The sequence below is a fragment of the Pelophylax lessonae genome (assembly GCF_965119305.1).
Source record: "Pelophylax lessonae genome assembly, chromosome: 10".
Lineage (NCBI taxonomy): Eukaryota > Metazoa > Chordata > Amphibia > Anura > Ranidae > Pelophylax > Pelophylax lessonae.
In genome coordinates, this window is record NC_138777.1 from 95497732 (window position 1) to 95516054 (window position 18323).

General features: G+C 41.0%; 1 protein-coding gene across 1 annotated transcript in view; it reads right to left on the reverse strand.

The window, feature by feature from the left end:
• CDHR5 (cadherin related family member 5) overlaps nt 1-18323 on the reverse strand; it is a 159372-nt gene that overhangs the window by 129425 nt on the left and 11624 nt on the right. The window contains exon 2 of the mRNA XM_082270999.1: nt 3688-3854. Coding sequence (XP_082127125.1) covers nt 3688-3854 — 167 coding nt within the window. The remainder of the gene's footprint in view (nt 1-3687; nt 3855-18323) is intronic.

Below are 18323 nucleotides of genomic sequence, written 5' to 3' on the forward strand. Positions count from 1 at the left end.
AAATTTAATATTTGTATCATTCTCAAAATGTTTTGCCACTGCTGTATAAACAATTAAAAGAAAGCAGGCCCACCTTGAAAAACCTACTCACACGCAAAGGAAAGGTAGGCAAACCCCTCATTTAAGCCATGTTGGGAGAGCGAGCCCAGATGAAAAAACCATCTCGCTTTTGATTTTAGCAAACTTTTGTCAAGGTCACCTTTTCTAGAACCCAGTTTTGCCTGTTGAACTGCCCAGAAGGACAAACAGTCAGGTTTCCCATTATGCTTCTGCCAGATATGTCTGGCAATTGGCCTGTCCTTTTTTTAAATAATGTTGTTGACATTAATGGAAGGGAGTGAAGAAAATGCACACCAAGGCAACAAATGCAAAAAACTCACTCACCCTGCGCTCCAATTTTTTACCAGAGATAAAAATGTGTATAAACAAGGAACCCTAGATGGGTCTAAGCAGCTGCTATAATATAGAAAGCATGACAAAGGTGTAATAGAGAATCTATTTTACCTTTAGTGTCTGGGCGGAAGTTCTATCACAGGCGCTGACGTCTGGAGAACGGAAGTCAGCGTGATCCGTTCACTTCCGGGTTAACGGCTAGTGGGCTTAGTGTGCCTGCGCCGTGAGGTATACAAATATCGGCCGACTGCGTCGCGCACACACGCTCTCAGTGGAAGTCCTTACGACGAAACGCGTCAGACCGTGTGCCCGCGGTCGCCTGAATATTGATGCCACGCTTGGCCACGCTACAGGTACCTGGTGGACACGGGACCGATGCAGCGGGGGTCACAGAGCGTGCATACCTTTACTGAATGCCTTCATTCCAATGTATTTCTGTAAGTAGAAACCTTAAGGGGAGAGGGGCTAGTGTGTTTTAATTTTGTTCCATTAAAAGTTGCGGAATTACACTATGTGCCCCCACTCTATTTATTTACATGATACCATGAATGGAGTGTTTTATGAAGGCTTTTAAGTGCCACATGGAACTTCGATCCTATAAGTTTGAAGTCACGTATTGGTGGATAAGTGCATCCTCTGAGGGAGAGTTTTGATCGAACATCTGGTGAGTGTCCAGAGAGAGGGGGGAGCACCGGTGATTGGTGGAAGTTTGGTGGATTTTAAGAGATCCTTCACACCCTTTTCCCTGTGTTTTTTTGGACTGTTACTCACTGGAACTGTTTAAAAACTTCAGATTCTGTCATCAATTTTCCCGTGCAGGAGTAACCGCAATATTGTTAGTAGTAGAATTTGTTCATTAGCGCTGCTAGTGTTATAGTTTTATCTATACGGGTTTAGATTCTCTATTACACCTTTGCCATACAATGTTGTTGACATGTTCTAAAACCCGACATCTCAGTTGGCGAATTGTTTTGCCAACGCACAGGCAAGTACAAAGACATGATGTCCTCATTTTTGGGATTAAAAAAAAAAAATCCTTGACTTTCAGTTTATAGGCACAAGCTTTGCAGTCAGTTTATAGGCACAAACTTTGCAGTCATATCATCCCAAAATTTTTCCTCTGTTGAACCCCTTATTAACCCCTTAGTTTTCTCTAATCAGCACTAATTAACTCCATATTCTCCTTCTCCATTCAATTGTAATTTTCCTGGTGATTTATTTTCTATTTTATTAACTAATAGTTAATCTTTTTTTCCTGTTTTTGTTTGCTTTGTTCATTAATATTTTTACACCTTTTGCATATATTTACATGTATCACACTGAAAAAAGTGTAAAATTGAAAAAAAAACTACTTTACTTCATTTGTAAATAACTTGCAATGCTTTATACCAAAATTTTAGTGTTGTTTTTAACCACTTTAAGACCGGAAGGATTTGCCCCCTTCCTGACCAGGCCATATTTTGCGATTCAGCACTGCGTTATTATAACGGAAAATTGCACGGTCGTGCGACGATGTACCTAAATAAAATTGATGTCCTTTTTTTTCCCCACAAATAGAGCTTTCTTTTGGTGGTATTTGATCCCCTGTGCGGTTTTAATTGTCTGCGCTATAAACAAAAAAAGAGCGACAATTTTGAAAAAAATAATAATAATATTTTTCACATTCTGCTATATAACATTCCCAAATAAAAATTTCAAAATCAAAATTTTTTAACATTTTAGGCCAATATGTTTTCTGCTACATATTTTTGGTAAAAAAATTGCAATAACCGTATTTTGATTGGTTTGCGCAAAAGTTATTGTGTCTACTAACTACTACTAAAGATTTATGTCATTTTTATTGTTTTTTTACTAGTAATGGCGATCTAGAGGTTAAATGTGAGCCTAGGGGAGTGATTCTAACTGTGGGGGGGGGGGGTGGGGGGGCGTGGCTTCTGAAATGAACATAGAGACATGTGATCCTATATAGAAGGATCACAGGGGCTCTATGATCATTCCAGGGAGAAGAACAGTCAGTTGTGTTTACAACAGCTGACCGTTCTTCTCTCTCAGCAGGGAACGATCGCGGGTGTCGGCTTCCCCGCTGACATGCGGGGGCGGAAGCCCCTAGCCTCCTGCTCGCGACCGACGTATAGCTATGTCAGTTTGCCCAGGAGTGGCTGCCTGCCGCAGTATAATTGCGGTGGGCGATCGTAAAGAGGTTAAACAGGACAAATCACAGAATAAAGTGCACACTTTTTTATGTGCAGTAACACTATTTATGTTTAAACTAACACTGCTCAAAAAAAGAAAAAATGTCTTTTGTTTAATTTTATTACATTTAATTGGCTAAGGATTGCGAAAAAAAATATTGTTGCAGGACAATATTCACAAAAAGAAAGCCTTGATTGTCCTTAAAAAAAAACAATGTATTTATTATGTTAAGTAATGACAAAATGATCACCCAATAAATAGGCTAATAGCAGAAATTTGAAGATTGCTCTGGTCCATAAGAGGTAAATAGGTGTAAGAGCCGAAGTGGTTAAGCAACTAAAACCTCTGTCTTTAAAGCAAACTGTTAGCATATATATATATATATATATATATATATATATATATATATATATATATATATATATATATATTTTTTTTTTTTTTCTGGCTAGTTTGTAAGTGTGCTAGGAAATATGGGAAATACATTTTGCTTAGTTTGCTGTATTCAATGTCCTTCCAGTGTCTATGATACTGTCTACAAAGAAAAATTATCAATGGACTTGACACATCTTTTAGCATTTTTCAAATGTACGTGATAAAGCACAATTGCAGCCAAATCATTTTTTTTATTTCAGGATGGAGTAGAGAATAGTTAGAACTTTTATCAGGTTTTTAATGTTTTCTATGTATTTACTGGGGAGGTTCCCTATCACGTTGTGTCACAACTGGGTCTCAGGCCTGCAAAATTTCTCCACTGAGAACAAAAAGTATATCAAAATAATTTTTTGTGAAGTGGAGAAGGGTAAGAGCCTATGTCAAGTGTCTGTGTGCACCTCCCTGTTCTGCTGACAATTGCCCTCCTAATGTCCTGCTGTGGAATCACAAGATCACAAATTTCGGGGAAATATCACCAATGAGGTCACAGGGAGCTCTAAATAATGATTTTGCAGTCTCCTGCCCTGTGACTCTAACATACGTTTATTGGATTATCTTCCTACAGTCTGTTCTAGCCAAAACATTATTCTTAGTTTTGGATAGAGGAGGAAAGGTACAAACAGCTTTCTTTCAAATACCAGAATTTCCTTTAAGGAAGAGACTTACCTCAAAGTCCACTCTTCGGTTTATTTGCAAACGTCTTCCATTCATTACAAATGTATCCGCTGGTTCCACATCCAATGTGTAGCCCGTTCCAAAGTCTACCTCTGTTACCAGAGTCCCCACAGGACTGTTTTCTTCAATTTTTGGGGTCTTGTCAAGAACAACACAAGCTGGTAAAAAAAAAATATATAACTGTTATATCAGGTTTGGAATGTTAGCTTCAAAAATGATAGCCGATCCCAAAGACAAAGGTACTTGAACACTTGAACACAGTAAACTGACACCAGGATTGAGAACTCATACCTTTAGTTAGTGATAAATATAGTTTACCCAACTGTAGTAGTTGATTAAGGGCCTCTTCACACATTAAAAGACTTGTTAATTTACTAAAACTGGACAGTGAAATCTGGTGCAGCGCTGCATAGAAACCAATCAGCTTCCAGGTTTTATTACCAAAGCTTGACCTCCTTAGCGGTATTCCCGAGTGTGGCTCGGGGTGAAATTTCAGAGCCATTAGCGGTAACCCCGAGCCACAATCGGGGTACCACTAGGGAGATCGCTGGATCCTGGAAGAGAGGGTACTCACCTTGTCCCCGGGATCCAGCTATGTATCCTGGCAGTGTGCGGCGGCTGGATCTTCCGCCCGATGCTCTGTGCCCCGGCTTCCGTCTCCCGCTACGTGCCGCTCGCAGGGGGGTGGAATCGGCGGCAAATTCAAACAGTAAAACACACAAACACACTGATACATTACAAAATAAAATAAATTCACATTAGTTTGCCCCCCAGTGCCCTTTCCTGCAGTTTTACTGTACTATATATATATATATATATATATATATATATATATATATATATAATGGGGGTGTGCTCTCACTGTGTTCCTAAATATGAGTGCCACATCCCGATATGAGAAGCATATTTGAGGATTCCCCTTGGGGTGGGACTTTGAAGGTCACTCGAAAAATATACAAAAAATTGTATTGAATATATATTGGTTTTATTACAAAAATAGTAAAAAGTAAACATACACAAATGACATTGAAAACTAGTAAAATTATTGGCAAAACTGATATTGGTATGAAGGTGTACAAATCACTCAACCAATTATTCCAAGCAAGATCCGACGTTTCAAGGTGAGAACCTCTTCTTCAGGGATTTTTTGCGAATAATTTTATCTGTAAGTATTGAAGGAATATATCAAAGCAAACAAGCAGTTGTTGATAATATAGAATATAATAACAAAATATTAATATGAACATGTTTTTTGAGTATAGGCATACACTCATTATAGAACAACATTGTAAGTGTAAAAAATCATTGTATACACTTACATGGTTGAAGGACGCATGAACACCACAGTTGTTTTGCCATAGATTAAAAACATGGAACATTAGCAACACCCACAGAGATCATCGTCAGCCTTGTCTATGAAAGGAAGGTTTGGTACTTGGAGTAGGTCCAAGAAGGGATATAGCATATGATAGTAGAGAGTGTGCAGACCAGAGGGGGCCCAAATTGCTCCAGCTGGAGTCCAAATTGGCCCAACCAAGGGGGCGGGGGTCAGTCACAGTAATGCTGTAGATAGCAAGGAAATACAATGAATAAAAAATAAAAAATAAAAATAAAATACAAAAGTGTTTGTTTTATCTGGGTGCAATGTACAGAGAGTACAATGACGCGACAAAACCAAAAATATGCACGTATATACAAATACTACATATATATAAGGCAATAGCCTGATAGATGTGCGTCTAATGAATGCACATGTAGCATCTTACTAGGATCAGGCATGGTTGATAACACTGCTACAAAAAAAGGAGCTAGTGCATAGAGTAAATTGGAGCCTACGCTCTAGCAATTTTATGACTATGAGAGATAGCCAGTGAAACTGGATATGTAAAGATGAAAATATAGTCATGACATAGGCTAAATGTGCATATTTATATATGAGGAAAGGTAGGTAAATCCCTTTAAAATAATGAGAACTGACCTTAAGACAGCAGACTCCAAGGCAAACTTCCTCCCAGCAGTGGATGTACACAGTACTCCATGCTGGGAGTGGTGCCTATATAGGAGCGCAGTCCGATGAGAGCAATCAAGCTGATTGCATCTCCGCCCCCTGGTGGCCCTGGGCTCCCTGAGCGGCGCTCGCCAGACCCGCCCATAACCACGCCCCGATGACCACAGGAAGTGTGTCACCGGAACGAAAGGCCAGAGGCGTAGCCGGCGGGCGTCTCCCACCGGCACGGGATGTGACGTCGCCGAAGCGCACGAATGCGTGCAGCGGCGTGTCCCGGAAGTGGAGAGGACATCCGGAGATGTCAGCAGGGAAGGTCCCCACCGCCAGGAATCTCTGGGTCCTGTATAACAGACCCGGACCCCGTGCCGGGTTGGAGCAAAGGGTCCCCGAGGATGCACGAACATATCTATATGAAAAATGTCAAACAAACAGATGCATGTACTATGTATAATACATGCAAGTATTGGAAACAAAGATGCCTACATGTTGTCACCATAATAACACCAACTATTATGATCTTGGGCTATTTTGTGCTATAGTGGTGCCATTTGGCCACTTGTTGATAGGTAGCCATGCATACATTCAGCTACTCTAGTGACCAAAAAGGATATATATAACACATATAAGTATCAAGGCTGAATCAAAGAGGCTGTAGGTGGTGTCAGTTCCATGTCCTTTTACAAAATATTTCAAATAATAAATCCATTGCATTGCATAGACAGAAAAGTGTGGGTAGTCAGGTGAATATACAGAGTATCCAGGCAGCTTGGTAGGGAGAGCTTACTGTGTGAGGAACTCTGGGAGGAGGAAGATGTCATCTCTCCATACCTCCAGAGGCAAACCCCTCCAAAAAGGGTCTAAACGACACCATATCGTTGAGGCCTGGGGGTTCCATTGCCCTTAGAAGATGGATCCGTCTCAGCTCCATTTGGAGGAGGCGCTTATTCCAATCGCCTCCTCTGGGGCTGGGATGGATCCGGTCAAGGGCCAAAAACTTAATCTTGGGGAATTTGCCCCCATGTGCACTGGACACATGGCGGCCTAAAGGCAAATCGGGGTCACGTTTACGCATACTTCTGATATGCTTGTACATGCGTTTCCAAAATTCTAATTTAGTTTTACCAACATAAAAACAATTACATTCGCAAATCAAAAGGTATACGATGCCGATAGTCCTACAATTCACAAAGTGCTTGGCCTTTAATCTCTGGCCATTGGGGAGGATAGGATTCTGCATGGTATGCATGTAACTACAGTAGTGGCATGCCCCACATGAAAAAGTACCTTTGTACTTGCATGGATCGAAGGTAGACTGGCTTTTTAGTTCACTACGCACCAGTTTGTCCTTCAAAGCTGGTGCCCGTTTGTATGTAATTGATGGTTTATGAGGTATGTGTGGGCTTAGAACTGGATCTAAGGCCAAAATATGCCAATATTTTTCAATAATTTTCCTTAAGTCCTGATGTTGCTGAGAGAAAGTGGTAATGATCCTCAGGGTATTGTCATTTTCACAGACTCTAGGGACAAGAAGTGAGTCTCTGTCACTTAACAATGCCTTCTTGTATGCAGATTTTAGCAACTTGCGAGAGTAGCCTCTCGCAAGCAATCTATCCCTCAACCCAGTGGCTGCTTTTTTAAAAGTATCTACGTTAGTACAATTACGACGTAGACGCAGATATTGGCTCGTCGGAATTGAGCGAATAAGCGGTTGAGGGTGAAAGCTCGTGGCGTGGAGGATGGTGTTCCCAGCAGTGGGCTTACGAAAAAGTCCACTGCGGAGAACACCATCCCCATCACAGAAGACCTCAACGTCCAAAAAAGTTATCCTAGTGGCATCGGCATGCATCGTGAATTTTAGATTAAATTCATTGCGATTTAGTCTCTCCATGCATCTGTTAAGCAGCTCTCTAGGTCCATCCCAAATCACAAAAACATCATCAATATATCGCATCCATATGCGGATGCAGTCAGTGTATATCGTGAGATCTTCATCTGCCAAAATTGTTTTCTCCCACTCCCCCAGGTACAAATTGGCGTAGGATGGGGCACAACATGTGCCCATCGCTACGCCTTGTACCTGGAGGAAGTGGGAGCCCTGAAATGAAAACACGTTGTGTGTTAAGATGAATTCCAACATAGACAGCATAAACTCCCCATATGCGTCCAGGCCCATACTGGTGGCGATCGTGTGGCGTACAGCTGCGACCCCCCTAGAGTGGGGGATCGAGCTGTACAATGCCTCAACATCGATCGCCACCAGAAGACACCCAGGAGGTAGGGTGAGATCACTGATCTTTTGTAGAAAATGTATAGTGTCACGTATGTGAGATGGAAGTTTAACAACAAAAGGTTTCAAAAATTTATCAAGGACTTTACTTGCGCTGTCTGTAATAGACCCGCACCCAGAGATGATGGGCCTCCCTGGGGGGTCCCCAAGGTCCTTGTGGACCTTGGGGAGGGCATAGAAAGTTGGAACCACCGGAAAAGATGGGCGAATGTACTCCCAAGTGTCTTTGGTGATAACGTTATGCAAATAAGCTGTGTCTACTAACTTATAGAATGCAGTATTGTATTTGGTTATGATATCATTGGTAATAGGTCTATACCATTCACGGTTCCATAATATTTTTTGACACATGTGGATGTACTGTACATCGTCCATTAAGACGATGTTGCCCCCTTTATCCGATGGCTTAATTATAATTGATTGGTTTTTAGCAAGGGAGTTTATAGCTTGACGTTGTTGGAACGTAATGTTAGATGCATGTGAAGACTTAATTCAGAATTAAGTCTTCACATGCATCTAACATTACGTTCCAACAACGTCAAGCTATAAACTCCCTTGCTAAAAACCAATCAATTATAATTAAGCCATCGGATAAAGGGGGCAACATCGTCTTAATGGACGATGTACAGTACATCCACATGTGTCAAAAAATATTATGGAACCGTGAATGGTATAGACCTATTACCAATGATATCATAACCAAATACAATACTGCATTCTATAAGTTAGTAGACACAGCTTATTTGCATAACGTTATCACCAAAGACACTTGGGAGTACATTCGCCCAACTTTTCCAGTGGTTCCAACTTTCTATGCCCTCCCCAAGGTCCACAAGGACCTTGGGGACCCCCCAGGGAGGCCCATCATCTCTGGGTGCGGGTCTATTACAGACAGCGCAAGTAAAGTCCTTGATAAATTTTTGAAACCTTTTGTTGTTAAACTTCCATCTCACATACGTGACACTATACATTTTCTACAAAAGATCAGTGATCTCACCCTACCTCCTGGGTGTCTTCTGGTGGCGATCGATGTTGAGGCATTGTACAGCTCGATCCCCCACTCTAGGGGGGTCGCAGCTGTACGCCACACGATCGCCACCAGTATGGGCCTGGACACATATGGGGAGTTTATGCTGTCTATGTTGGAATTCATCTTAACACACAACGTGTTTTCATTTCAGGGCTCCCACTTCCTCCAGGTACAAGGCGTAGCGATGGGCACATGTTGTGCCCCATCCTACGCCAATTTGTACCTGGGGGAGTGGGAGAAAACAATTTTGGCAGATGAAGATCTCACGATATACACTGACTGCATCCGCATATGGATGCGATATATTGATGATGTTTTTGTGATTTGGGATGGACCTAGAGAGCTGCTTAACAGATGCATGGAGAGACTAAATCGCAATGAATTTAATCTAAAATTCACGATGCATGCCGATGCCACTAGGATAACTTTTTTGGACGTTGAGGTCTTCTGTGATGGGGATGGTGTTCTCCGCAGTGGACTTTTTCGTAAGCCCACTGCTGGGAACACCATCCTCCACGCCACGAGCTTTCACCCTCAACCGCTTATTCGCTCAATTCCGACGAGCCAATATCTGCGTCTACATCGTAATTGTACTAACGTAGATACTTTTAAAACAGCAGCCACTGGGTTGAGGGATAGATTGCTTGCGAGAGGCTACTCTCGCACGTTGCTAAAATCTGCATACAAGAAGGCATTGTTAAGTGACAGAGACTCACTTCTTGTCCCTAGAGTCCGTGAAAATGACAATACCCTGAGGATCATTACCACTTTCTCTCAGCAACATCAGGACTTAAGGGAAATTATTGAAAAATATTGGCATATTTTGGCCTTAGATCCAGTTCTAAGCCCACACATACCTCATAAACCATCAATTACATACAAACGGGCACCAGCTTTGAAGGACAAACTGGTGCGTAGTGAACTAAAAAGCCAGTCTACCTTCGATCCATGCAAGTACAAAGGTACTTTTTCATGTGGGGCATGCCACTACTGTAGTTACATGCATACCATGCAGAATCCTATCCTCCCCAATGGCCAGAGATTTAAGGCCAAGCACTTTGTGAATTGTAGGACTATCGGCATCGTATACCTTTTGATTTGCGAATGTAATTGTTTTTATGTTGGTAAAACTAAATTAGAATTTTGGAAACGCATGTACAAGCATATCAGAAGTATGCGTAAACGTGACCCCGATTTGCCTTTGGGCCGCCATGTGTCCAGTGCACATGGGGGCAAATTCCCCAAGATTAAGTTTTTGGCCCTTGACCGGATCCATCCCAGCCCCAGAGGAGGCGATTGGAATAAGCGCCTCCTCCAAATGGAGCTGAGATGGATCCATCTTCTAAGGGCAACGGAACCCCCAGGCCTCAACGATATGGTGTCGTTTAGACCCTTTTTGGAGGGGTTTGCCTCTGGAGGTATGGAGAGATGACATCTTCCTCCTCCCAGAGTTCCTCACACAGTACGCTCTCCCTACCAAGCTGCCTGGATACTCTGTATATTCACCTGACTACCCACACTTTTCTGTCTATGCAATGCAATGGATTTATTATTTGAAATATTTTGTAAAAGGACATGGAACTGACACCACCTACAGCCTCTTTGATTCAGCCTTGATACTTGTATGTGTTATATATATCCTTTTTGGTCACTAGAGTAGCTGAATGTATGCATGGCTACCTATCAACAAGTGGCCAAATGGCACCACTACAGCACAAAATAGCCCAAGATCATAATAGTTGGTGTTATTATGGTGACAACATGTAGGCATCTTTGTTTCCAATACTTGCATGTATTATACATAGTACATGCATCTGTTTGTTTGACATTTTTCATATAGATATGTTCGTGCATCCTCGGGGACCCTTTGCTCCAACCCGGCACGGGGTCCGGGTCTGTTATACAGGACCCAGAGATTCCTGGCGGTGGGGACCTTCCCTGCTGACATCTCCGGATGTCCTCTCCACTTCCGGGACACGCCGCTGCACGCATTCGTGCGCTTCGGCGACGTCACATCCCGTGCCGGTGGGAGACGCCCGCCGGCTACGCCTCTGGCCTTTCGTTCCGGTGACACACTTCCTGTGGTCATCGGGGCGTGGTTATGGGCGGGTCTGGCGAGCGCCGCTCAGGGAGCCCAGGGCCACCAGGGGGCGGAGATGCAATCAGCTTGATTGCTCTCATCGGACTGCGCTCCTATATAGGCACCACTCCCAGCATGGAGTACTGTGTACATCCACTGCTGGGAGGAAGTTTGCCTTGGAGTCTGCTGTCTTAAGGTCAGTTCTCATTATTTTAAAGGGATTTACCTACCTTTCCTCATATATAAATATGCACATTTAGCCTATGTCATGACTATATTTTCATCTTTACATATCCAGTTTCACTGGCTATCTCTCATAGTCATAAAATTGCTAGAGCATAGGCTCCAATTTACTCTATGCACTAGCTCCTTTTTTTGTAGCAGTGTTATCAACCATGCCTGATCCTAGTAAGATGCTACATGTGCATTCATTAGACGCACATCTATCAGGCTATTGCCTTATATATATGTAGTATTTGTATATACGTGCATATTTTTGGTTTTGTCGCGTCATTGTACTCTCTGTACATTGCACCCAGATAAAACAAACACTTTTGTATTTTATTTTTATTTTTTATTTTTTATTCATTGTATTTCCTTGCTACCTACAGCATTACTGTGACTGACCCCCGCCCCCTTGGTTGGGCCAATTTGGACTCCAGTTGGAGCAATTTGGGCCCCCTCTGGTCTGCACACTCTCTACTATCATATGCTATATCCCTTCTTGGACCTACTCCAAGTACCAAACCTTCCTTTCATAGACAAGGCTGACGATGATCTCTGTGGGTGTTGCTAATGTTCCATGTTTTTAATCTATGGCAAAACAACTGTGGTGTTCATGCGTCCTTCAACCATGTAAGTGTATACAATGATTTTTTTACTTACAATGTTGTTCTATAATGAGTGTATGCCTATACTCAAAAAACATGTTCATATTAATATTTTGTTATTATATTCTATATTATCAACAACTGCTTGTTTGCTTTGATATATTCCTTCAATACTTACAGATAAAATTATTCCCAAAAATTCCCTGAAGAAGAGGTTCTCAACTTGAAACGTCGGATCTTGCTTGGAATAATTGGTTGAGTGATTTGTACACCTTCATACCAATATCAGTTTTGCCAATAATTTTACTAGTTTTCAATGTCATTTGTGTATGTTTACTTTTTACTATTTTTGTAATAAAACCAATATATATTCAATACAATTTTTTGTATATTTTTCGAGTGACCTTCAAAGTCCCACCCCAAGGGGAATCCTCAAATATTCTATATATATATATATATATATATATATATACGTGTATATAAATGTATACATGTATATATACAGTATATATATATATATATATATATACATATTTTAACTTATTTATAGTTATTTATAGTTGTTTATTATAATATAATTTATGATTTTGTGTTTCAAACTTTATCATACCCTAGATGTTATAAAGAATAACGCACAGTAAAAAAAAAAATCATATGTAAATAGTTGGTTTGGGCTGCTCGTTCTTAAGAATTACATGCAAAATAATGGTACCGCTTTCAGCAAATAAAAACCGAAAGAATCATACTGCTAGGGAGGTTAATTGAACAAGCTGAAGTTAGAAGCTTATTTGCTACCATGCACAACTTGCACCAGATTATGAGTGCTCCAGTTTTAGTAAATCTACCCCACATTTTGCTAGGGCAGTCAGTTCATTTGAATGAACTCTCAACATACCACAATGGACCTAAAATCGTACTGCACTGTTTTTGCTGTTTTTGCCATTGCAGCACACACACAGTGCATAACCTGCATTGATATGTGTAGCAGGACATGGGTTACTGAAACACATAGATGTGAAGCTGACTTAATTCTGAACTCCTAGCAAACAGGTAAATACAACAATGAAATACGTCTATTTTACCTGCCTAAAGGCTCATATTTCGGTCCATTTAGCCCTGAGATTACACTGTACTGACACATTGACACATAGCACAGCTATTACTGGTAGAGCAGAAGACCTGATTTATCTTTGTTGCTGTTAAATAATACATACAAGTCTTGTCCCTCCCCAAGTCTGTGACTAGGTTCTGACTGGAGATTAAAGCACCATACCAGGAATTGATTGTCCACGTATATTTATGTTCCTAATTGAATTAGCATAACATATGTTGCCCATGTGCTTTGGGGCCTCAGAAACACCTTTTCATCAAAACTTTTCTGCTCTGCAAAAACAGCTGTTTGTTTCACCATATTCCTTTGCAGACTTTCCTGACACTGACCATGTCCTTTGGTGTGGAAAAGATTCCAGCCACGAATCTGAAATTTTTGTCCAGGTGCCACCCTAATTCCTATACTGATAGGGTTCCAACACCTATCTTCCCAAGCCTGTGACTTGACAGTGCAAGGAGAAGAGGCAGACATAGGAGCATAGTTCTCTGTGACTGTGCTCTCTCCTCCTATTAGAATGCTTCTTGTTAGCACATGAGCAGCGCATCTGATTGCTTTTTCCCCCTGTAGTGCAGGGATTGCAGTATAGAGCAGGCATATTCTAATCACTCAAGCTTTTTCATATTTGGATCAACCAAGCATGCCTGTTTATGTAGAAGGGGCCAAGAATTAGAAAGACATTCCCAGAGCTGGATTATTTTAAGGAAAATAATACTTATCATCCTAAACAAAATCCAATGTGGCTAGTTCCCCAAGGATTAGTTGACTAGAGATGTGTGTTAAGGCCTACTGGTGCTCATAGTCATAGAGATGTCGGTCACTACTCATTGATGATCTCAGGTCTCTGCAGACTTCTGCATAGATCGGTATTTAAAGGGAGGTGTTTGCAACCCTAACTGGCATATGATTTAAAGGATTTTTAAGTTGTGGAAAGTTTCAAGCATTATGCTGGCCATACATTATACAACCTCCTTGTATAATTGTCCTTTAGATTTACCAAAACCACATAATATGACGTGCAACCTAAATACTTTCAATATGTATGCAACCAGGCAGGCACTTGCATTACATAGTTAGGGCTCATGCACACTGAAGCTCAAAAAAGCTCAAAGAAGCGGCTCCTACAGGTTTTGCGCTTTTTTGAGCACTTATTTTTATCTGCCTGGAACCTCCCCTCCATGTTAGTCAATGTGTCCATGCACACTATAGCTTTTTCAGGAGTTTACAGACATATGCTCTTACAGGCAGAAAAGATGCCTAAGTGCCCAAAAACACACAAAAAGTGCAAAAGAGCATAAAAAAGCATGAAAAAGCTCAAAGGAGCTTGAAAACACACACAAAAATAGGAAAAGGGAGGAAAGGGTTTGTGAAAATAAATGCTTATGCTCAAAAAAGCTCAAAGAAGTTTAAAGGAGCTCAAAGAAGCTCAATTAAATGCACAAAAGAGCCCAAATAGGTACAAGTTTCTTCAAGCTGAAATAAAAGCTTAATGCCTGTAAAAGCAGCTTTTTTTTGAGCTGCAGTGTGCATGAGCCCTATCCCTATTTATTCTCTACTTGTTAGTTTCAGTTTGAAACATAATTATTTATAGGGAAAAAATAATTATTTATATTTGTAGTGTTGGTTGAAGAAACTTTAAAGGAATTTAATTGATCTTTTATGTTATTTTATTCCATTTTCCCTTACTCGTATAAGTCCAAATAGATTTGTTTTACTGGTATTTTACTCATTTTTGTTATTGTCTTATTATGATTAAATTAATTTTCCAATGGGTTTCATGTTTTTAGAAAAAAGTAAAAGGAACCTTTTGTCTTTTTAAACCAGCTTGCTTACATTGAAGGTGCACTATGTAACACACAGGGCAGATCCTATTGATGTAGGCACACAAGTAAGATGGCCCAACTAGCCAGGAGAGAACTGTATCTTCAGAAAGCTGTCTTTCTATGTGCACAGATTGTAGTGAACATTTTAATGTGAGTAAACTGGCTACATTTATTTTGTCTAATAAATCATATCAAGCTGGATTACAGTATGTGGATTCAGTTTTCCCTATCTGTTGAAATGTGTGCCAGAATAACTATATGCAGAATACTGACTTTGGAGAGTATCAGAGGTTTTTCCCCTATTGTCTTGGAAAAAAGAGGGCTTGAAAGCTCCACCAAGAAAAGGGTGAGTGTGGTTCCGAAGAGTGGGTAAAGGATCCTTTGCACAGAGTTATAACAGAAACTGAAACACAGACTTTTCCTGAGATTTCTTTTTTACTCTGGCACTTTAGGTTTTGATTGGTGGATATACGTATATACGTGTTGTGTTACAGAAAATGACATAACTATGACAATATAGGGATAGAGGAATTTTCGCCCACTCCTTTTTTTTTGCAGAGTTTTATGTGGCCACATTGGGGGCGGGGGGTTCATCAGCCAAAATTCACTCTGAAAATTGCCAACTTTAGATAAGAAGGTTGTTATTGGTTGGACCACTAGGCCAAAATAAAAGAGTAAAAAAAAAAAAACGCTAAACACACTTAATGTTAACCACTTAAGCCCCGGAAGATTTTACCCCCTTCCTGACCAGGGCCTATTTTGCGATTCGGCACTGCGTGACTTTAACGGATAATTGTACGGTCGTGCGACGCTGTACCTAAACGAATTTGGCGTCCTTTTTTTCCCACAAACAGAGCTTTCTTTTGGTGGTATTTGATCACCTGTGCGATTTTTTGATCATGCGCTATAATTAAAAAAAAGAGCGTCAATTTTGCAGAAATAACAATATTTTTCACATTTTTTTATATGAAATTCCCCCCAAAAAAATTGTAAAAATCTAAATTTTTTAACATTTTAGGCCAATTTTTTTTTTTTTTACCATATGTTTGTAAAAAAGCGTATTTTGATTGGTTTGCGCAAAAGTTATTGCGTTTACTAACAAAGGGAAAGATTTTTGTCATTTTCTTGTTTTTTTTTAACGCGTAATGGCGGCGATCTGCAATTTTTTTTTTGCGGGACTGCGACATTGGGGCGGACAGATCGGACCCTTGGCTGACATTTTTGACACTTTTGGGGTTACCAGTGACATTACTACAGTAATCAGTGCTATACATATGCACTGTTACTGTAAAAATGACACTGGCAGTGAAGGAGTTAACTGTATTGGAGAGGGAGGGGTTAAGTGTGTCCTAGGAGCGTGTTTCTAACTGTGATTGGCTGTGGCTTGATGTGTAAGAACAGTGATCAATGGTCCTACATAGTAGAACCGTTTGATCACCATTCTTACACAGGGGAGACTGACAGGCGGCTTTGTTTACAATAGCCGCCTGCCTTTCTCCCGCTGTCACGGATGATCGCGAGTGCCCGGTGGACATCCGTGACGTCCGTGACCGAGGCGTGACTGGGACGTCCGTGACCGAGCGGGAGCGCGCATCCGGCGCTCGCTCCCAAAACCCTTACAGGCTAGCGACGTAGCCCTACGTCGCTCTGCCTGTGAGGGGCTGACTGCCGACGTAAATAGTCGTGCGGCAGTCGGCAAGTGGTTAATACACCCAATGTGGGAGTAAACGCCCATGCATAAATTTTACCTATAGGTAAGCCTTTTATAAGGCTTAACTATAGGTGCTGTAAATATCTCCTAAACATGCACCGTTTAGAAGAGATTTAATGTACATGCAGCCGGTGATGTCACCGACACATGCGCTCCGAAGGAACGGCATACCCATGGCATTCCTTCAGAGTCCTGTGCCCTAAACGACGGCTCCTGTGCACATGCGCAGGAGTGACATCATCGCGCCTTAGGCCACTCACACAGCCGGAGTCCATGGAACTGGAAGGAAGACTGGGTAAAGATGGAAGCGCCTTCAGCAGTGACAGCACGCTGCTGGAAGGTTTCATTTTCAGGTAGGTTTCACACAATGTGCTAGTATGCGATGCATACTAGCACATTATGACATTGCCTTTCAGGTTTAAAAAAAAAAGTATATATAAGTAACCTTGTTAGTTCAGGAGGAAGACCTAATGGCAGACATTCATAGAAAGCTAAACAATGCAGAGCATTATGGGAAACTAACCTATGATTCTAATACAGATGTGGGGTTGACCTAAAAAGTGATATATACAAGTACGTTTGTAGATAATATATTTCAGTACATGAGAGTGGAAGAGTAGGTATAAAAAATACCACTCTCAGTTTCAGTTCCACCATGGGTGCAAGGATTAAATCGCTTGATTCCCCTAATAACATAGTTAGTGTTGATGGGGGAACCCCTCCAGCAGGGCTATTGTGTTCTGCCAGCAGGAGGGACTCGGGAGCCTTCCTTTCCGGGAGAACACAATGTTTCCTGCTAGCGGATATAGCTGCCGGCAGTAATCACATGTAAGAAATCAGACGGGCTGGTGTTAGCCAAGTCATAGATGAATCGAACCTCAGCCGGTCCCAGTCAGCTCTACATTATTTTCAATATCTGGGCATGGTGCTTGCACCTGAGTACTGTTCTGTGGAGAACAGAGTGCCAAAATAACATAATAATGATCAGGAGTGGTTTAAGGGCTTTTACCTTTAACTTAACGCTATAAAGCACATGGGAACATGATCCAGTCAAGTGGCTCAACTTTTTTTTAAACAATCACACAGTGAACCTTACTCTTTCAGATCTTTGCGTTAACTCTCTTAAATGTGTTTTTAGTCTCTAAGGCTGGCTATACATTATACAATTTTCTTGTACAATTTTCTTTAGATTTACCTTCCACTATGTAGTACAGAGGCCTGCCTAATTGGATACAATTGAAAGTGTTGTTTAGTTTTGGCCTCATTTTGGTAAATCTAACAGAAAATTGTACAAGAAAATTGAACATGTATGGTCAGCCTAAGGCCTGTCATGTGTGGCTCGAACTGAGAAAGTGTGCCACCAGCAGTAGATGTTCCACACTTTAATGGGCACTGTGTATTGAGAATCTCAGATCTCAAAGTAAACTTATACTCTATATTCCAAAGCTTGGGCTTTGACTAAAACGAAGCTCAACTGGGACATTTCTGGATAAAGTTAGGAGATTTAACAGTAAGTCTAGACTGTGGTTAGAATGTATATTTTCAATTATCGACTTTCTTGCATGATAGCACCATCTTATTAGTAACGGCTGTATAAATCAGAACAAGAGCCAAGCAGTGGCTGATAACAACACAGAATGAGACAGCTACTGCTGGTGACATTCTTATCAGTTTAATTAGTCCTTGGCTTTATTTTATTACACCCTTCGCAATAGTCAAGTATCATTTTTTCCATAAGTGCAGTAAAGGG